The 19923-nt window shown below is 42.7% G+C and overlaps 1 protein-coding gene across 17 annotated transcripts in view; it reads right to left on the reverse strand.

Moving 5' to 3' along the window:
- RYR2 (ryanodine receptor 2) overlaps window positions 1-19923 on the reverse strand; it is a 235952-nt gene that overhangs the window by 182453 nt on the left and 33576 nt on the right. For all 17 annotated transcript variants that reach the window (XR_013392185.1, XM_077925763.1, XM_077925761.1 and 14 more), the window contains exons 2-3: window positions 12182-12301; window positions 1132-1236 (exon numbers count right to left, since the gene is read on the reverse strand). Coding sequence is in view for 16 of the 17 variants with exons in the window: in XM_077925763.1 (XP_077781889.1) it covers window positions 1132-1236; window positions 12182-12301 (225 nt within the window). In the remaining variant the exon portion in view is untranslated. The remainder of the gene's footprint in view (window positions 1-1131; window positions 1237-12181; window positions 12302-19923) is intronic.

Below are 19923 nucleotides of genomic sequence, written 5' to 3' on the forward strand. Positions count from 1 at the left end.
AGTGGTACCTCGAGTTAAGAACTTACTTCGTTCTGGAGGTCTGTTCTTAACCTGAAACTGTTCTTAACCTGAAGCACCACTTTAGCTAATGGGGCCTCCTGCTGCCACTGCATGATTTCTGTTCTCATCCTGAAGCAAAGTTCTTAACCCGAGGTAATATTTCTGGGTTAGCAGAGTCTGTAACCTGAAGCGTCTATAATTGAAGCATCTGTAACCCAAGGTACCACTGTATTTCCTTCCTACTGCTTTTAATCTTACCTAGCATCTCCTAATTGGTTTTCATTTATGGCCAGGTTGAATAAAGTGCTTGTTTATTTATTGGGGTCTCCTGAACAATGTTACCAGGAATTCAAGGTAGTTGTGACACTGCAAGAACTGAACTGCAGAAATTAATCAGACATCTGTACAAGAGGGTAAGTTTGAATGATGCAATTCTTGTTGCAGAAGCAGGTTATTTCTTCTTGAAACCAAAGAAGATGAAATAGAAAGGAAGAAAGGCAAAAGCAGAAATCTATCAAGCACCAGCTAGCTTTATTATTGTGAAAGAATATATGTAAAACATCATTTAAAAAGTAGTTTAATACCATCATTATGCGGTACAGGAAAATCAGACTATATTTTGTATAATACACTAACTAATGTGTTTTTTTTTAAAAAAAAGTTATATATACTTCTAGATACAAACACAATATTGATCATATAACATATATAAAATACAAAATGAGAAGACTAAAGATCAATATTCATTAGAAACTGATAAATACATGATTAAAACTAGGCATAAAGCACTCAAATTATATAAGTATATGCCTATCTGGTTTCCAAGACTGATATATACTCCATATTTTGTAATGGTCATGTGGAAAGTATTATGAAAACAAAATATTCATACATTTTTTCTGGTTTGCAAGGATAATGACAGCTCGGGGAAAACATTTTCATGTTTGGTTTTAAGTTTTCCATGGCTTTTGGTCATTCAAGTTTTCTGAGAATGTAAACTTCAATAAAATAAGGAGTGTAATAGGATTCCAAAAGCTGAGGTGTTAATAAAAAGCATCAAGGATAACAAGACACTTAATAGAATCCAAAAGCAATTACAAATTAATTAAAGGTGAAGACATTGCTGCTCACCCCTTCTGCTTTCTCCTCAGTGTTGGCCAGCATTTCCTGAAGGGCTCGCACGGACAAGGACTGTTCCAGCACAAAAGTGCAAATGGAGAGATCCGGAGGAACATTCTAGTTGAAAAAACATGATGAAGACAGCATTCAGTGAAGCACTGATTATTTAGTTGTTGACAGATCATTCCTTACTTACAGGGCAATCCTAAGTGTGTTAACAGAAAAATAATTCAATGAGACTTACCCTCTAGAGTCTAGTAAATGTGTTTAGGATTGCAGCCTTAATTAACCCAAAGAGCCATCTGAAGAAAGGTAGGGGGAGCACATGAAAACTAATTTACTCAAATAAGCTATTCTAGGAAATTCACATTAATTAAATGAATCTGGGTAAAGATGGGATGGTGGCGACCTTTCTAGTAGGAATGCGTGTATACATGTAGAAAAAAAGAGTCCCTACCAAGTAGCAAAGAAACCAGCCACCAGAACTTTGCTATTCAAGAGAGTAACAGATTGTCAATCACAATCAGGATTATACTGTAACATTATTTGAGATAAAATTCTACAGGCAGGAGAAGTCGTGACTGCATTTGACAGCAGAGTTGCAAAGTAAAATATAATGATTTTCAGTTTACAGCAGTGCTCCCACTATTATTTGATGTCTAGCACTCACTGGCTATGTTTGGATATATGTTATACCATAGTTTATAATTACAGGAACAAGCTTTTGTGAGTCTCAGGTTTGCATGCTCTCTCTCCTCACCTCTTCTCGCACAGCCACGAGAAGACTAGAAACAGACAGCACCAGCTTATGAAGTGTTTCTGCCCAGGCTAACAAAGGGTCAAGGCAAGTTAAACAGCCAAATGAGTTTGGCATCAGGGCAAGAAGTCCAGGGTACACTGCTCTGCTCCTCCTTTCCTTGATCTAAACAAAACCCAAGCTTCCAATAAAGTAACTCAATAAACTCCAAAAACAGTTACGCAGACAGAAAGTCAGAAGACACATGGGAGCTTTCCAGTGTATTGCTCAATCTGTCACATGTACAACTATCTGGCTGCCAGGCAGAACTTGTGGTTGTGTCTTCAGTGCAATGAGCTCTTGGATCTCCACAAACAATTTCATTTCCTTGAAGCCAAGGTGGCTGACTTGGAAAACCTGAGAGAGGAAGAGAGGTTTGTGGATGAGGTCTTCAGGGATGTTAGAGCTGTATCCCACTCACAGGATGACAGCTCCAATGTGCACACACGAGGGGAATTTCCTACCTAGCATGATGGTTGCAAGTGTTGCCCCTCATCTAGATAGCCTAGGAGATAGTGCTGGGGTGGGGTCAATAGTCACAGTGCACACTGACATTAATGACATGGGGTAATGTAGCTATAGGTCCTGGGAGCAAAATGGCATCAACCTGAGTGAGAGGTCTCAAATAACTCAAGCGTGAAATTATGAAGGACAATAGGATCACATGCCTAATTGTGATAAGTGAAGATCAACATAGAATAAAGATATCAAGAGTGACAGCAGAGGAACTTATGCAGGACAAAGGGAACAAATCTTCTGTGGCATAAAAATCACAGAGGAATAAAGTAGAAGTGAATTCACTCACATTCACATTCACACACACATACACACCTCTATTTATATATATATATCAATTTACAAGTCATATATAAGCATGATAAATCACATTTTCTGGCTAACATGCATCTGGCCATCAAACAGACACGTGTATAATGCATTACTGTGATTAAATAGATTAGTGAAGGAAGCAACTCTTAAAAGCCAATAGAACTGCTAACCTAACAACTGTCTGCACAATCTTCATTGTGTTATATTGTTAGCTTTGCCTATTTTTAAGATTCCAGTTAATTAGTGTAAGTCTGTGTGTGTGTGCACCATAAAATTATACCTCAAAAATTGCGGTGGCTTAATGTTCCACTACAGTACACAAAGCCTAAGAACCAAGATTACCTAGAACCAAACATTCACATGCAAGAATCCAAAACCATAATCAGTACGCAATCAACCCAACACTTCTGCCGTAAAGTTTTGCTTTTGAGAAGCATTTTGCTTTATTTAAATCTGGTTCAGAAAGGGGTCTGATAGATTTCCTTCTGCTATATAGAACAGAAAGAGAAATTTCTTCTGTCCATGCACTCACCATTCAGTTACTCATTTTCCAAAACCCAAAGATATGGAAATTTAGCTATCTTTTAAAAATCAAAACTAGGTGCTGAAATTTACTTGTCACATAAGTGACAGCAACCCAGAATGGTTTTTATAATGGAACATCTTTATGCTCCTTACCAGTCTGTTGGGGTGTTTTTTTTACTTAAAATGATTTGATATTTCTTTTATAGGATATGCAACATATTTATCTAACAGTTGCAGTTTTAAAGTAATAGTAAAAATCAGCCTCCCCCTGAACAGCAAATAATATTCACACTGCTTTGCATAATAATGTACGCATTATAAAGAAGCCAGCAACCATGACTGCATGACTTCACTGTTCTCTGCTTGTGCTGCTAAATGCATTTTCCTAACATACCCACACCTCTCCTTTTCCTAACTGCAGCTCCTTGTTTTTCTTGGACTTGCAGTTAGAGTCACAATTTAGATTCATAAAGCTTTTAACAAATATTATTATCTGCTTTTGTGCTTTTACATTTTGCTATCACAGTATTTTATTTATTGATGGAACAGTTAAAATAGTATCAACTATAAAACACTGGGGAAAACCAGTTCATTTATTTAGGACACACTTCTTTATCTCTGGGAGGATTTGAATAAACAGCCATTACTGTTCTTATAATAAATTTAATTTAACTCCTTTCCTCCAACGTAAACCAGAGCCTCTAGGAATAAAGTATTTTCTTAACTATAGACAAATTGTTTCTAAATGTTTCACTGATTCTGTTTGTGATACTGAGTGCTTCACACTTGAAAAGGATCATTGCACCGAGTACAGAAGCTTCAATCAGCTAAATGATAAACAGCCCAAATGAGCTATTATAGGCAATTGAGTAATGTGAAGTAGTTTAAGGAAGCTGCAATTGCATATATACACACACAGCAGCCTGAAGGATATCATGGTCGTGTTTATCATCTAATGAAAAAATAGGCCAGCTCTGGTGGTAAGTCACTGCTATCTTTTATCTTGTTTTTGACACCACACAAAAACTTTAAAGAAAAACTCCCAAGGGGATCTAATGTTTAATGTATTTCATGCTGGATTATGAAAACTGTATAGATCTTGACTGTAATGCTATTTTTATTCTGAATAGCTGCAGAAAAATTGTATTTGTTTTATTTATTGTATTTGATCTTATATAATATCTTAATCTCTTTTCCTCCAAGGAGCTCAAAGTAGCACTCATGGTTCTCCCCCCCCCCCCCCCGTTAACCACCCAACAACCCTGTGGCACCAGTTAGACTGAGAGTCAGTGGGAGGAATTCAATGTTACGCTCTTCTGATTGTTGATCAGTGCAAGTATTTTGGCTTGCAAATAGAACAAGCCCTACCTCTCCCTTCTCTATTTTCCATGGTTTCTCCGAAGCCCCCCAAACCAATTTCAGGGGCATGGAAGGAGGTGGGGCAAAGAGAGGGGGAAAGACCCACAGCTGAATCCTGCCCAGTGATTGACCCAAGGTCACACAATGAGCTTCATGACAGAGTAATTTTAACCCTGGCCTTTCAGGTCCTAGTCTATATATCCCTCAACCTTATTCCACTTACTGGAAAGTAAAAAATGAATAAGCTGGAGGAGGGGGAATGACTCCCAAATGCATGGAAGCCCTTGTTAGCAGCCCTGTGTAGAACCTTTTAAGACTAAGGCTGCAATCCTGTACACATGGAACATGGGTGGTGCTGTGGGTTAAACCACAGAGCCTAGGACTTGCCGATCAGAAGGTCGTGGTTCGAATCCCCACAACGGGGTGAGCTCCCGTTGCTCGGTCCCTGCTCCTGCCAACCTAGCAGTTCGAAAGCATGTCAAAGTGCAAGTAGATAAATAGGTACCACACCAGCGGGAAGTGAAACGGCGTTTTCATGCACTGCTCTGGTTCGCCAGAAGCAGCTTAGTCATGCTGGCCACATGACCTGGAAGCTGTACGCCGGCTCCCTCAGCAAATAAAGCGAGATGAGCGCCACAACCCCAGAGTCGGCCACGACTGGACCTAATGGTCAGGGATCCCTTTACCTTTACCTAGGGCTTACTTCTATATGTGGTTATTGTACCACACCAGCCCATATAATAAGTGCTTATATGTTTAAGGTTAAGGTCAAGTGCTTATATGTTTAAGTATTTGCACAACTACAATGTTAAGCAGCAATGTTCTTTGTTGGGGGTGGGGAGAGAATGAGGGAGAGAACCACAACATGTGGAAGCCATACAACTCTTCGCCCGCCAGAGAGGCAATTGTAAGTACTTCTTGATTTAATTAGGTGCTAAGTATTTGTACAACTGCAATACCTCAGTGTCCACAATATTGTTGCAAGGGAGGAGGATGGAGAGCAAATCAGAAGTTGTCCCCACACACATGATATCCTCAGGCCCTAAGATGTCTTACCAGGGCTGGATCTAGACACATCAAAGAAGTGTTTCAGTTCAACACGTTGTAAACTCATACAAGGAAATCCGGTTGGGAAAGACAGGACTCCACAGAACCATCTGGTGTCACAGTGTTATACTGTATATACAATGCATTTAAAACACTTTTTCTTTACGAGTCCCAGGTCCAGAGTCCATCAGTCGCCGTGTGTGCCAGCTGCAGTTTACATGACTCAACCCAAATTAAAGCCCAAGATTTACTGCTCACCTGCCCCGGTTGCTCACTCTGCAAGATTATTTCTCCAGTAGTGCAGTGACTATGAAACCACTGCGACCTGTGAAGCATGAACAGCAGCAAGTCTCCATACAAGCAATGAAGCATTCCCTTCACAAAAAAGTATTCTCATCTTCTGCTTTTTTCTTTGGATAAAACGGTCTTGCTTGTCTTGGGTTGATATCTACCCAGTTTCCTTCTCCTTGTCATTTCTTTTATAAAGTCCTAGCTCCTATCCTCATTGTGCTTGTTCTTTAGCTCCTTTAGTTTTTGCATCTGACTTATGTGATAAAGCAGTTTCCATGCACTCTTCTTCTTCACTATCATCTTCTCCATTTTTACCCTACCCATCTTTTTGTTTTAACTCCATTGTCACTGTTTCTTTTCACTTCCTTTTCTCTCAGTGAGACCCCTTATACAGGCTGCCCAGGAAGACTCCCCTGAGTGAGTGCCTGAGGGCCCTGCTCTTGCCACTTACCATCCGGCCTGGCGCGGGGCCTGAAGCCTCATAAGGACTGCTTGCTGCCGCTGCCCAGGAAGACTCTCCTGCGTGAGTGCCTGAGGGCCCTGCTCCTTCTTGCCACTTACCACCTGGCCCAGGGAGGGCCTGACAGGCCTCGCAAGGACTGCTCCTGCCACTTGTTTTAAAATTTTAACATGTTTTAAAATTTCCCTTTTCCTTTAGATTTTTTATATATGGGGGTGGGATGGATGTGTGGGTGGCTTGGGAATTTGTTATATTTTGTTGATTTTGTAATTTTTGCAGTTGTGACTTGTATTGTTTTATTGTTTTCTGGGTTGTTTTTGTTTTTTGTTTTTATTGTTTTAAGGTTTTATTGTTTTAGGCTGCGAAAGAATAACACTAATTGCCATCAATGGAGGCTACTACGAGGCCTGGGATTGCTACCGTGGAGGGGCGAGGGAGGTATGGCGGTGGGGGCAGATGTTATAGGCGAAGGGGATCGAGATATGGATACGCTCGTACCCCTTCCAATCTGCGCCCCATCCCGAGGGACGAGGGTAGGGTGAGCAAGGATTACTCACCTCCGTCACTGGTGCTGTGCAATGCCAGGTCTATAGGCAATAAAACCGCCACCCTGCGAGATTTCTTTACCTCGCAGGGGGTCGACCTGGCTTGTGTGACGGAGACCTGGGTGCGCGAAGGGGCAACAGTTACCTTACGAGAGATGGCGCCCCCGGGTTTCTCCGTCCTCCACCAGTCGCGGACTGTGGGCCGGGGGGGGAGGGGTGGCATTATTAATCCGGGAAAATTGTCCTTTCAGGGCTCTACCATCGCCATCGATCCCCGGCATTGAATGTGTTGGCCTAGTGTGGGGCTCCGAGGAGAGCTTGGCTGTCTGGCTGGTGTACCGGCCACCTAGCGCACCAGCAGCCACCCTGTCAGGCCTATTGGAGGCGGTGGCCGGCTGGGCCTTGGAGTTCCCTAACCTATTGGTATTGGGGGACTTTAACATCCATGCTGATGCCACTCCCTCCTCACAGGCTCTGGACCTGGTGTCTTCCATGGCGACACTAGGGCTCTCCCAGTTTGTTTCGGGCCCCACACATCAAGCAGGCCACACGCTGGATTTGATCTTTGGCGTAGGTATAGATGTGATCATGTCTCCTTCAATGAAGGTGCCATGGTCTGATCACTACGCTCTGAAAGCCAGGATTGACTTTCCACCCCCACCCTGCTTAGGTGGCGAGCCGATTTGGGCTCGCCCGCAGAGGCTGATGGACCCTGATAGCCTTGCGGGACCTTGCTCCCCCGGCGACTCATTGACTGAGCTTGTTGAGGGCTGGAATACCCAGCTCCTGGCAGCCATCGATGAGATCGCACCTAAGCGCCCTCTGCGACCCCGCAGAAACCGGGCTCCATGGTTTACCGAGGAGCTCCGGAAAATGAAGCGGGACCTCAGACGGCTAGAGCGAGTATGGCGGGGTGCCCGTGACGGAGCCTCAAGAACATCTTATAGGGCTTTTATGAAAACCTACGAGATGGCGGTGAAGGCTGCTAAGAAGTCATACTTCTCGGCCTCCATTGCATCCGCTAGCTCTCGCCCAGCGCAATTATTTAGTATAATCAGGTCTTTAACGTCCCTTGAGGGACAGACAAATTTAAATAACAATTTGACACACAGCTGTGAGGCATTTGTGAGCTTTTTTGCGGAGAAGGTCTTGTTGCTCCGCCATGACCTCCCTGCCAATTTGGATACAATAAAGGAACTGGAGGCCCCTGGACTGTCCTCGGGTCCAGTATTGGACCACTTCGACCGGATATCCCCAGCCGATGTGGGCAGACTCCTCCGAGCTGGAAAGCCCACCACCTGTCCTCTTGACCCGTGCCCGTCTTGGCTGATTAGAGCGCGTCCAGACGAGGTGCGGGCCCTCCTGGGGGATATCATCAATTTGTCCCTTGGCACGGGGACATTCCCAGGGGAACTGAAGGAGGCAGTGGTGCGCCCGCTCTTAAAGAAAACATCATTAGATCCTTTAGATCTATCCAATTACCGCCCGGTTTCGAATCTTCCGTTCCTGGGTAAGGTGATTGAGAGAGCGGTTGCTGAACAGCTTGGTGGGTTTCTGGATGAAACATCGGCTCTGGATCCATTGCAGTCCGGCTTCCGCACTGGTCATGGGACCGAGACGGCTCTGGTTGCCCTAACAGATGATCTTCGTAGACAGCTGGATCGAGGCGGGTCGGGGCTGCTGATTCTTCTAGATCTGTCAGCAGCTTTCGACATGGTTGATCATGAACTTCTGGACCACCGCCTTGCTGACGTGGGGATCCAGGGCACAGTCCTTCAATGGCTGCGCTCGTTTCTCTCTGGTCGGGGACAGAGGGTAGCGCTTGGGGGGGAATTGTCATCGCGCCACTCCTTGGTATGTGGAGTACCTCAGGGTGCGATACTCTCCCCGATGCTTTTCAACATCTTTATGCGCCCCCTCGCCCAGCTTGTTCGGAGTTTTGGGCTGGGTTGCCATCAGTATGCTGATGACACCCAACTCTATCTGTTGATGGATGGCCATCCTGACTCGGCCCCAGACACACTGACCAGATGTTTGGAAGCTGTGGCTGGATGGTTATGTGGGAGCCGGTTGAAGCTAAATCCTTCGAAGACAGAGGTCCTGTGGCTGGGACGGGGCAATATGGGATTGGGGGGGCAACTCCCATCTCTTGCGGGGGCGCAATTAGTCCCAGCACCGTCCGTTAGGAGTTTGGGTGTAATCTTCGACACCTCCCTTTCCATGGAGGCGCAGATTGCAGCTATAACAAAGGCGGCATTTTTCCATCTCCGCCAAGCTAAGCAGTTGGCTCCTTACCTCTCTCGCCCTGACCTAGCCACTGTGATCCACGCGACGGTCACCTCCAGACTGGATTATTGTAACTCGCTCTACGTGGGGCTGCCCTTGAGACTGACCCAGAAACTCCAGCGGGTGCAGAATGCTGCAGCGAGACTCCTTACGAGGTCTTCGCTGCGAGATCACATTCACCCAGTGCTATACCAGCTGCACTGGCTCCCGGTGGAGTACAGGATCAGGTTTAAGGTGCTGGTTTTAACCTTTAAAGCCCTATACGGCTTAGGACCCTCGTACCTACGGGACCGCCTCTCCTGGTATGCCCCACAGAGAAACTTACGGTCTTCAAATAAAAACATCTTGAAGGTCCCAGGCCACAGAGAAGTTAGGCTGGCCTCAACGAGAGCCAGGGCTTTTTCGGCTGTGGCTCCGATCTGGTGGAACACTCTGTCACAAGAGACCAGGGCCCTGCGGGACTTGACATCTTTCCGCAGGGCCTGCAAGACAGAGCTGTTCCACCAGGCCTTTGGCAAGGGCACAGCCTGACTCCCTCCTTCGGCAATCTTCGCGGAGCTCTGGCCCAATGGCTGCCAGTGGCTTGAATTAATTAATTTTAGAATGAATGGTTTTAGAGTGTTGTTTATGCGGAACTTTTTGTACTGTTTATTGTTGTTAGCCGCCCTGAGCCCGGCTAAGGCTGGGGAGGGCGGGATATAAATAAAATTTATTATTATTATTATTATTATTATTATTTAAAAGGACTGCTCTTTCTTCAACCTTCCCTTTTTCTTATGCTTTCCCTTTCTACTAGGATACTCCCACCACTGAGGGCTAAAGCCAGACATACTGGAAAGAGCTGTAAATTATTGGCAGAAAAAACCCATAATGTCTCCACTTTATGTTGTACTTCTGAACTTAGAATTGGTTAGATCTGTCACCTGTTCTTTCCTATATTAATTTTTTACTAAATGCATCTTGGTTTTCTAGATGCCTGAGAAGCACCTGCTATTCTTAAGTCTTTTAAAAGAAACCAACTAAAGAAAAAGAAATGGTAATACGATTACATGGACATCTTACTTATGGACCAACAGTGGGGAGGATACATCTGCTGTTTAATTAAAATTTATTTACTAAATAATATTTTATAAAACTATAGAATCCTGAAGTTACCTATCCTTACATATTTTATTACTGGGAATTATTCAGTTACAAGTGAGCAGGACAGATGAAATCCTCAGAACCACTGCTATTATAATGAATCATTAATATTCCAATTAATTTTTTATAATGATGAATAATACATTCAAAATGATGACTGACTGAAAGTAAAACATTAGTCTGCACCACAGTGGAGATAATAAATTTAATTAAGGTTGTGCTGAAGGAATCTGTAGGCAAAAAAAATAATAAAGGCCTTATATGCAAGATTATTTTAGTATATTTCCTTTACTTGCCAAAATTTAAAATTTTTATTCAAAACTAAATAAATAATGAACAGCCCACAGATAACTACTGCTGCTTACTTCCTTTTAACAAATTAAATTGTCAGAATGCACTGAATCCTTTATTTGCCTCACCTGATTCCTATAATGCAGGGCTGTCCAAGAGGTCGATCATGATCTACTGGTCAATGACACAGGATGCCCCTGCCAATGGCTTCCTTAAGAAAAGCTCAACAACTTTGATGAAGCTTTCCCAAAAATATATTGAACAACTCTGGTCAATCCAATGGGTCCACTGCCAGTCTTTTTATAGTGGTTGTAGATCGTAGTCTCTTGGAAGATGGACAGCCCTGCTATAGTGGAGCCCAAAACATTTTAGGTACAAAATGTTTTTCTTCAAAAATCTTTGACTGGCAGACTCCCATTTGATAGCACAGATTATGAAGATAGCCATGTGAGGAAAGGTGATTTCTGATAAGTCTCTGCTGTGTAGATCCTGGATCCATTTTCACCTACGACTGTCTCAAGAGCATGGGGACAGGGACCCTGTTGTAGGGGCACTTGCTTCAAGGACAGCTTGTGAAGACTGGAGGGTAACGTCAGCACCAATGAGATTGACAATAGCCAGAAAAGGATTCTGCAGACAATTTAAAGACATACAAATCTCCATGATGCTTTGCTTCCTGTGCTCCACATGACATGGTACAAGTATTTATTGTTCTTATTGCTCTTATTTATTGCAATTCTATACCACCCTTCATCCAAGGATCACAGGGCAGGTTACAATATAAAAGTACCTGCAGTCTGCAGACCTACACACAGCAAAGCATCATGAATCCCATAAAACTTAGGAAGAATGATATTTGATCAGTACACTAGTACCAACTGACTGGCAATGGCTGTCATATTACCTGTTAATATGCTATGAAACTTGAAGAGGACAAATATCACTTGGATAAGATGTCATTTATTTAACCTCACTCTCCACACTGAACACCCTGCACTAGAAAATTTAAATTAGCATTCTCCCAAAAAAGGAAAGGTGGCAAATTAATCTAATTCACATATTTTCTCCACATGTCCATCAATAAGACAGCAATACACACACAATCTGTAATACATGGGCTGAAATCAACATCACATGAGCAAACGTCCACCTACAGCCCCTCCATCCTCAAAATTAGCTCTGGAGAGTCCAGAGTAGATTTTGGAGAAGTGGGGAGGGGCTGCAGGGTGAAGGAGAAGAAGGCCACACAGCCTTTCTCAAAGGTTTCTATATGATAATGCAGTAGTTGTTCAGTATTTAGCTTGTCATTATGTATATTAACATCAAGTTTATTTTGTTGGGTATAATATGCTGTGAATCATATAAGAAAAACATAATGTGCTGGAATGCAACTCAACTCTGCATCACAGAGGACAACATTTCAACAAGAAGAAAAGATCTGTTATGTCAGTAATGTTCAACACTGCATTAGAACAAGACAGTTTACGGTACCTTAGAATTTGAAGTGGATTCCAAGAAGCAGAGCCTGTTGCCAAATCCTTCTGCGGCAAGGCACAATTTCTGTTGTTCTTTGTGAACAGTAGCAGTGCACTGCAGAACCACTTCATCATCCTATTGAAGGACAGAGACAAAAAAAAAAGAACATTGTTAGAACTCTTAATGCTACAAAAACTTTGGGATGCATTTCCAAATACACACTGGTCAAGCGTGGACAGCAAAAATAAATGCCAGAGTAGTTTTTATTCATTTCATTGAGAGCATGAATGATTCAAAAGGAAAATCAGCAGCAATGTAGCGAAGTATTGTCCATGCCGAAAACCAATTCCCAAACCTAACTACTCCCGCAAGCCAAAACACTAGGGAGTGATTATGTTGGTAACTCTTTCCATCTCACAATTCTAAAGCAAGACCAGAGCCTCCATAGAAGCAGAAGTCATGGAAACTGGAATGTTCACCCAGAGCACCCAGAATTCCTTTAAATCTCCAAGGGTAGACCAGCTCAGTGGGTCCCTTGGAGGTTTTTAAGCAGAGTTTGGATAGCCATCTGTCATGTATGATCTAGCTAAGATTCTTGCATTGCAGGGGGTTAGACTAGATGACCCTCGGGATCCCTTCCAACTCTACAATTCTATTATTCTATTACCTAATTTGGAAATGGCTGTTCCCACAGCACTTATTTTACTAATCTGTTTAGAGATTGTTGGTGCTGTGCAATAGGCTCTATCTGAGAGCACTTACATACTATGGCTTAACTGATCATAAGGAATAAAGTTTAATTAATTTAAATATATTGAGACAAATGGAAAACTAAATTCTGAACACAGAGGATATTAGAGGGTTTAGATTTGTAATACAGATTAAAACCTTTATGTGTATAGCAGCCCTGAGCTTGTCAAACATAAAGACATGTGGCTAAGGCATAAAATCATTACTATCGTTTTGATCAAGAACAAGGTTACACAACAGCACAGAGATAATATAGGCTATGTGCATCAACATTGCACAAAGTCTCCAAGTCTTGCCATTAATCTCATCTTTGCTGTCCTGATTCCGGAGTTGCCAGACTGAAATGAAGCACTGAGAGAATATTAATGTTCTCAGCAGTGACAGCTTGGTATCAAAACCGTCTTTTGCACAGTCAGCAGAGCACTTCTACTTCAATCATGCAACTGAGTTAAAACTGACTATGCATTTATCTGCAATCATAACTGTAACCCCCAATTTGTTAAGTGACTTCCATGAATCCAGAGTCTTTAGCAATACTTGAAAAGTGGATGGAAAGGTTTGTGGATGTGCCTCATATTATTGCTGTTTCTCACTTACCGTCTTAAATTCTCTATTGTGCCAAGTCACTATGAAACAATGTCAAATCGCTTTTAGCAGACAGTGGCATTAAGTATGTGCTCTTGATTGATTCCTAATAAAAAATGTTCATGCAACTGATCATATTTTCATTAGGGATGACTCATACTAATATTGTTGCTGATGTGTTTTTGAAGTTATAAGACCAAAAAAATCAAGTTGAGCTGTCAGATATGAACAGTAATTGCAGTATCTGCTTGAGGTATTGCTTAACAAGAGCAAGCCTGGTGGTTCTGAGTGGGGCTGCTCAGACTCTGATTCACTCTGAAGCTGGTTTAGCCACACACACAGAGAGTAGCTGTCAAAACCACATCTACCTAAGAGGGGGTGCTAGAAAGACCCTTACCATATGCTTTATCCCTGTTGTTCATCTATAGTATCTGAAGGTTAACATGAAACATCCCTAGTGATATATGTCCTCCAGATGTTACTAGATACAGTTCCCATCAACCCCAGGAAGCACAGCCAACGATTAGGAATGATAGTCACACTAGAAGTTTCAATAGATGGAGAACAATCCATAAAAGAACATTCTAATGCAGGACAATACTGGCCATAAACCAAAATACTACCCACGACTGAAATAAGCACCTCATGGTCTTAGGCAAGACACAACATTGTTTACTCAGCCTCAGGTCATCAAATATAACACAGAGATGATGCTGAACTACTTTACGGAGCCATTGTAAAGATTACATATTAATGTGGCTTGATTTGAACACTCCAAAGCCTGCTGTAGAACAGGCAACATTTGCTGCTATCAACAACTGCAAACTCACTGATGGCTTGTGTCACCCAGTGCAGGAAGAGGTCGCAGGCTAACTACAGAGTGGTTATCCACTCGGAGGGCAAGGTTACTCAACTGAGCAGGTCCATCAGAGAGTTGTCATATCCAACCAAGAGCCTTTTGTGCAGGTAGGATGACTTAAATTTTGTCTCACAATCTGTAGCTGCAGTGTGCACATTTTGATGGACTCGGGTAGTTAGAGTGTAGTGCTGATAATGCCAATGTCATGGGTTTGATCCTCATAAGGGTCATCTGCATATTCCTGCATTGCAGTGGGAAGGACTAGATGACTCTCAGGGTCCCTTCCAACTCTACAATTCTATGGTTCTACGAATGTCATCCAAGTCCAGATTCATCATTTGTTTGCTCCAGACAAACCACAAGCTATAAGCCATAGAACAAACCATAATTACAGGTCGTGGTTTGTGTGGAGTGAAGCAAACTACGAGCTCAGATTCAGATGGCAGTCTCTGCCATTCCATGGCTTAGCTCTGTGCAGCGCTGCAGCAGCAGGGCCAGAGAAGGAATGAAGCAGCTACAGCCTCCTCTCTGGGAACACAAACGCTCATACATTCATGCTAAGTCATCGTTTGGTTTAGCATTACATTCAAACCAGGTCACTGCAGTATGGCTAATAACATAAGAGTGATTTGTTTATGCACACATAAATTACTTGGAACATTAGGGTTATCACTACTGCAGATCATTCCGCCCGACCTAGCCACCTTCACTAGTGCTACAGTAAAGTATTTGGAGAATGCCATTTTAAAAGTGAAAAAGTTGATTTAAATTAAAAGTACATGATGAAATACAAATCTTCTGAGAATCTGGGTTGATGTGTTGTCTGCTTTCCTGGAAGAAACAATGTGGCTTTCATAAATGACATGGAATGGAAAACGGCCCAACATATTGAAACAATAGGGAGTCTTTCAAAATATATTACAGTACTATAAATTTCACTGGCACTCATTTATAATCCACATGATTACGTACAGGCTTAAATTCAAACTCTAATCATGTACGAGCAGAAAATTTGCCATCTATTTTTATAACACTTCAAAGGAAAATACTGCAGTGTATCATATATATTCTACTCAGCTGCATCTACTAGTTTCAAAACTGTCATGTTTGAGCACATAACTCAAAACTTGCATATTGTCTTGAGTGCCATGGAGGTGTCGTGGAGGGGGGGAGTGAGACCCTAAGAAGGTGTAGGAGGATCTTGGAGAGTTAAAAGGGTCCCAGTGGTATGTGGGTAATGGATTCCAAACCCCAATAAATGCTAGATCCAGGAGAGGGTCCCAGCATAGCTGTCAACCTTCCCTTTTTTTTGCGGGAAATTCCCTTATTTCAGCACTTTCTTGCTGCTTCCCGCTGCTATCCCGGATTGTTAGATATCCCGTAGACTGTCTCCGGGACAGGTGAGGCTGCTGATCCCTTCTTTTCAAATCCGAAAGTTGACAGCTATGCTGCTGATCCCTTATTTTCGAGGCTGCTGATCCCTTATTTTCAAAACTGAAAGTTGACAGCTATGGGTCCCAGTGGGTTAGCGGGTGGAAATCTGCCCTCCAAAGAAGACTCAGGCAAACTCTCAGAAGGGCCTCCCATTAACTCCCTCCCAGAGACGTCTCCCTTAGCTTCTTCAGCCAAGGACCTGCCTGTTAAACAGGAGTCTCCCTGTTCACAGGATGCAGCTGGGAGTAAATCCAATGCTGATCTGGCTTGCATCTCACCTCCGTCACCTAGGACACAGAGATGCCAGCACCAGCATGCAAAAACCTCACCTAGCCAGCCCACTAGAAGGAGCACACATTTGCAGTCAGCCTCAGGACCCCAGCCACATGGTGCACTAAATGCTGTGCCTATCCCATCCGTCAGAAGGAAAGCATAGGGATTATGTCACTTGTTGGTTCAACGTCTTAGCTTGTGGCTAGTCATGCCTTTTGAGCTCTCATAGAACTGCTGATCCTAGCAACCTCTTTCTTGGTCCCCCAACCAGTGTTCGAAACTCCCATTGTTCTAGGCACATTTTGCAACAGGGAATTTCATTAGTGCGAGAGGTTTCTGAGCTTTGGGTGCTGTACTGCACCTAAAATTTCAGATTAAAACTGTGGAGTGGAAGGAAAGGAGGCCCTTTTTCTGATTCCCCGCCTCCAGCTACTCTCTGAAGACTGGAGAAGGGACCCTTCTAAGAATATTAGGGGTGTGGGCAGGAGAAGGACTAGACCATGTGAAAAACGAACATAATATTTTAGCTGCAGTTCTTTCATTTTCACCTTTGTATTCTTGTTATAAAAAAGCAGAGCTAAGCATTCCATTGTTGCACCCATAACCTAGGTTTAAGGTGCCATTTAGCTCCTAGCTTTCATATCTCAGTGTCTAACACTGCCCCCAACCCTGGCTCAGTCAAAGATAAGACAGCATAACTTGCTCATCCTGGCTCAGCGTTCGGGGGGATATTCTAAGGGCAGGACCAGAGCAGGAAGATTAGGCTAGATCCTAAGCCAGGCACAGGCAAACTCCGGCCCTCTAGATGTTTGAGACTACAATTCCCATCATCCCTAGCTAACAGGACCAGTGGTCAGGGATGGTGGGAATTGTAGTCCCAAACATCTGGAGGGCCGGAGTTTGCCTATGCCTGTCCTAAGTCCATTCAGTGTGATCATGTAACCTGACAACCTGATGCAGGACAATACAGAAAGGCTTGTTTTCCTTTGCTAGGCTTAGGTAGAGCAGCAGCTGAACAGGCTTTGGATCTGTTGTACCTTTATGGAAGCCTAATTTACACTGGCTTGCTTCTTGTACACAGGATTGCTCACCAAGTGATCAATGCTAGTAATAAGTGTGTGTGTTTAATTTAATTATACCCACACTGGGAAACTGATTGGTGCCTGTTTTCCAGTCGGTGTACATACATTTGTTACAAATTACCATACATGCAGATTTTAAGCTTTATGCTGTGTGGATCATTTTCTGTGCAGAAAAAGCACTGTGTGAGAGAAAGGTCTGAGATTACAACAAATGATGTGATAAAGTAGTTTTACACTGAATCAGAAATTGACAGCTAACACACCAACTACTACTGTATCACAGTAATTTGTTTTTAACAACAAAAACACCCTCTCTCACTTAAAAAAAAACACCAAATCCTTAGCAGTTCCTGTTATATAAAGAAGGAAACGACAGCAAGCCTGAGATAATAAGACCTACATATTACTTACTGCAGTTATTAAAAATATATTTAATTTGGCTGATGGTTTTTCCCAAATTGCATGTTTAGAAATAACCAGCAAGTCAGTAAAACGAGAGGAGCTGCTTCATGTCCTTGCAGCCTGGAAGTGTCTGGGGAAATGTTGACAAACTAATTCTAAACACTAACAGGCGACAAAGATTGAACCTTTGACCTAGTTGCCAAAGCATTTTGAGAAATGCAGCAATTTACTTACATCAGTGTTACTGCTGTTGCTAGCTCAATTATCAGGCCATGGAAGTATAAGAGCATTTTTTAGTAGCTCATTTATGGCATTTTAAAATCATGTGTATCTTTAACCAAGATTGAGAACATTCTTCTGCACAAGCTAGTTTGGCTTCCAAACCTATATTAAAATCTTCAATAGATTTTGACTCTAAATATATACTTCACTGTTAACATTTTCCCCTTGAATAGTCTCTATTGGTTCAAAATATTTTGACAGGTTTAATAGAACTTTGTGACATTGCACAATATTGTATTTCGGTTTACTTGGATCTGTCATGTACTTATAGAATCTGAAAAAACATTGTGTTTTTGTGTAAGGTTTTTTTGCATTAAAAAAAATACCTGTTTCAAGTTGTTCCATGCAGCTACAATTTCTCTTTTCTCTAATCAGATCTCATAGCGCTATACTCCCGACACAAGAATGTTCAACCCCATTTTCTTTCCTGCCAGGTCTATTAAGCCTTCACACTCTCTATCTGTCATTTGCCCTATCTCTAACATAGCTTCCTTCAATAGTGAGTAAGATAATGTGGCAGATTCAAGAAGCCTCAGGGCATAAAGTCCCTTGGCTTTCCATCTCCTGGGACCTCTTCTGATTCAGCTTTAGTGTTCATTTCCTTAACTGCCCACACAACTCCTATTGTCCCTAGGGCCTGTGTGAGGGTTCACCCCAGGCAAATTGACCTTACACTTCTCTCTCAGATGCCTGCTTGTTTTCAGAAAGTCCATTGTTCATGAATGCAGCTTCCTTTTCATTAACATTTCATGAAACCACAGCAGTTTGGCTGCTCACTTCTATAAGCTTCATCATCACCACACCACACCACCACATCATTACTACTTTGAAACGTAGACTACAGGCATGCAGCCAAATATTTTAACTTTCAGCCTTCCTTTGCTTTGCAGCTCCTGGCTGTGTGAACATCTCTCTTTTGGCAATTCTATCTCCCAGTTTTCCTATGCCTTTCAGAATCTGCTTTTTTGGCCTTCTCCTGCATTCCATTAAATAAATCTAAGAAATACTGGAGGGTATGTAGCAAATATACAAACCACTTTCCAAATATACAGTAGATGTAGGGGGAAATAACCATTCTGGGGGATTTCTTAAAACTACCATTTTAAGAAATTGTCCAATAGCACCTTAGAGACCAGCTAAGTAGTTCTGAGTATAAGCTATCATGTGCATGCACGCTTCTTCAGAAGCACTGAAACAGAAGTCACCAGACCCTTATATATAGTGGGAGGGTGGGGTGCGGTATTTCTCAGAATATATATAAGGGTACATATATCAGAACTATATATAAGTGTCTGGTGACTTCTGTTTCAGTGTATCTGAAGAAGTGTGAATGCACACGAAAGCTTATCCCCGGAACTATATAGTTGGTCTCCAAGGTGATATTGGACAATTTTTTAATTTTTTAATTTATTTCGACTGCGTCAGACCTACCTGAATCTAGTACCATTTTAATGTGGAGCTTAAAAATCCTGTTCATGAGCACAGCAGTCTCTCATACTGCACTGTATCTTGGCCCATGGACATTGTAATAATTTTGAAAGAGACGTGTCATTCAGTATTTTCTGCTACCTTCTCTAATTCACAATAGATTTTGAATAATGGTGTACACAGATGTAGAGTTGGTCCACAGGTGCCCTTCTAATTGGAGAGATCACTGCAGGCACTGTCACTCCTCCCACAATCACCTCCAACCATACTAGCAATGGATTGTCATTGGCATGTAAAGGTAAAGGGACCCTTGACCATTAGGTCCAGTCGTGGACAACTCTGGGGTTGCGGCACTCATCTCGCTTTATTGGCCGAGGGAGCCGGCGTACAGCTTCCGGGTCATGTGGCCAGCATGACTAAGCCATTCTGGCGAACCAGAGCAGTGCACAGAAACGCCATTTATCTTCCCACCAGAGCGGTACCTATTTATCTACTTGCACTCTGATGTGCTTTCGAACTGCTAGGTTGGCAGGAGCAGGGACCGAAAAACGGGAGCTCACCCCGTCACAGGGATTCAAACCACCGACCTTCTGATCGGCAAGCCCTAGGCTCTGTGGTTTAACCCACAGCACCACTCGCTGTTAAGGTCATTGGCATGAACT

The sequence above is a fragment of the Podarcis muralis genome, chromosome 3 (genome assembly GCF_964188315.1).
Source record: "Podarcis muralis chromosome 3, rPodMur119.hap1.1, whole genome shotgun sequence".
NCBI lineage: Eukaryota > Metazoa > Chordata > Lepidosauria > Squamata > Lacertidae > Podarcis > Podarcis muralis.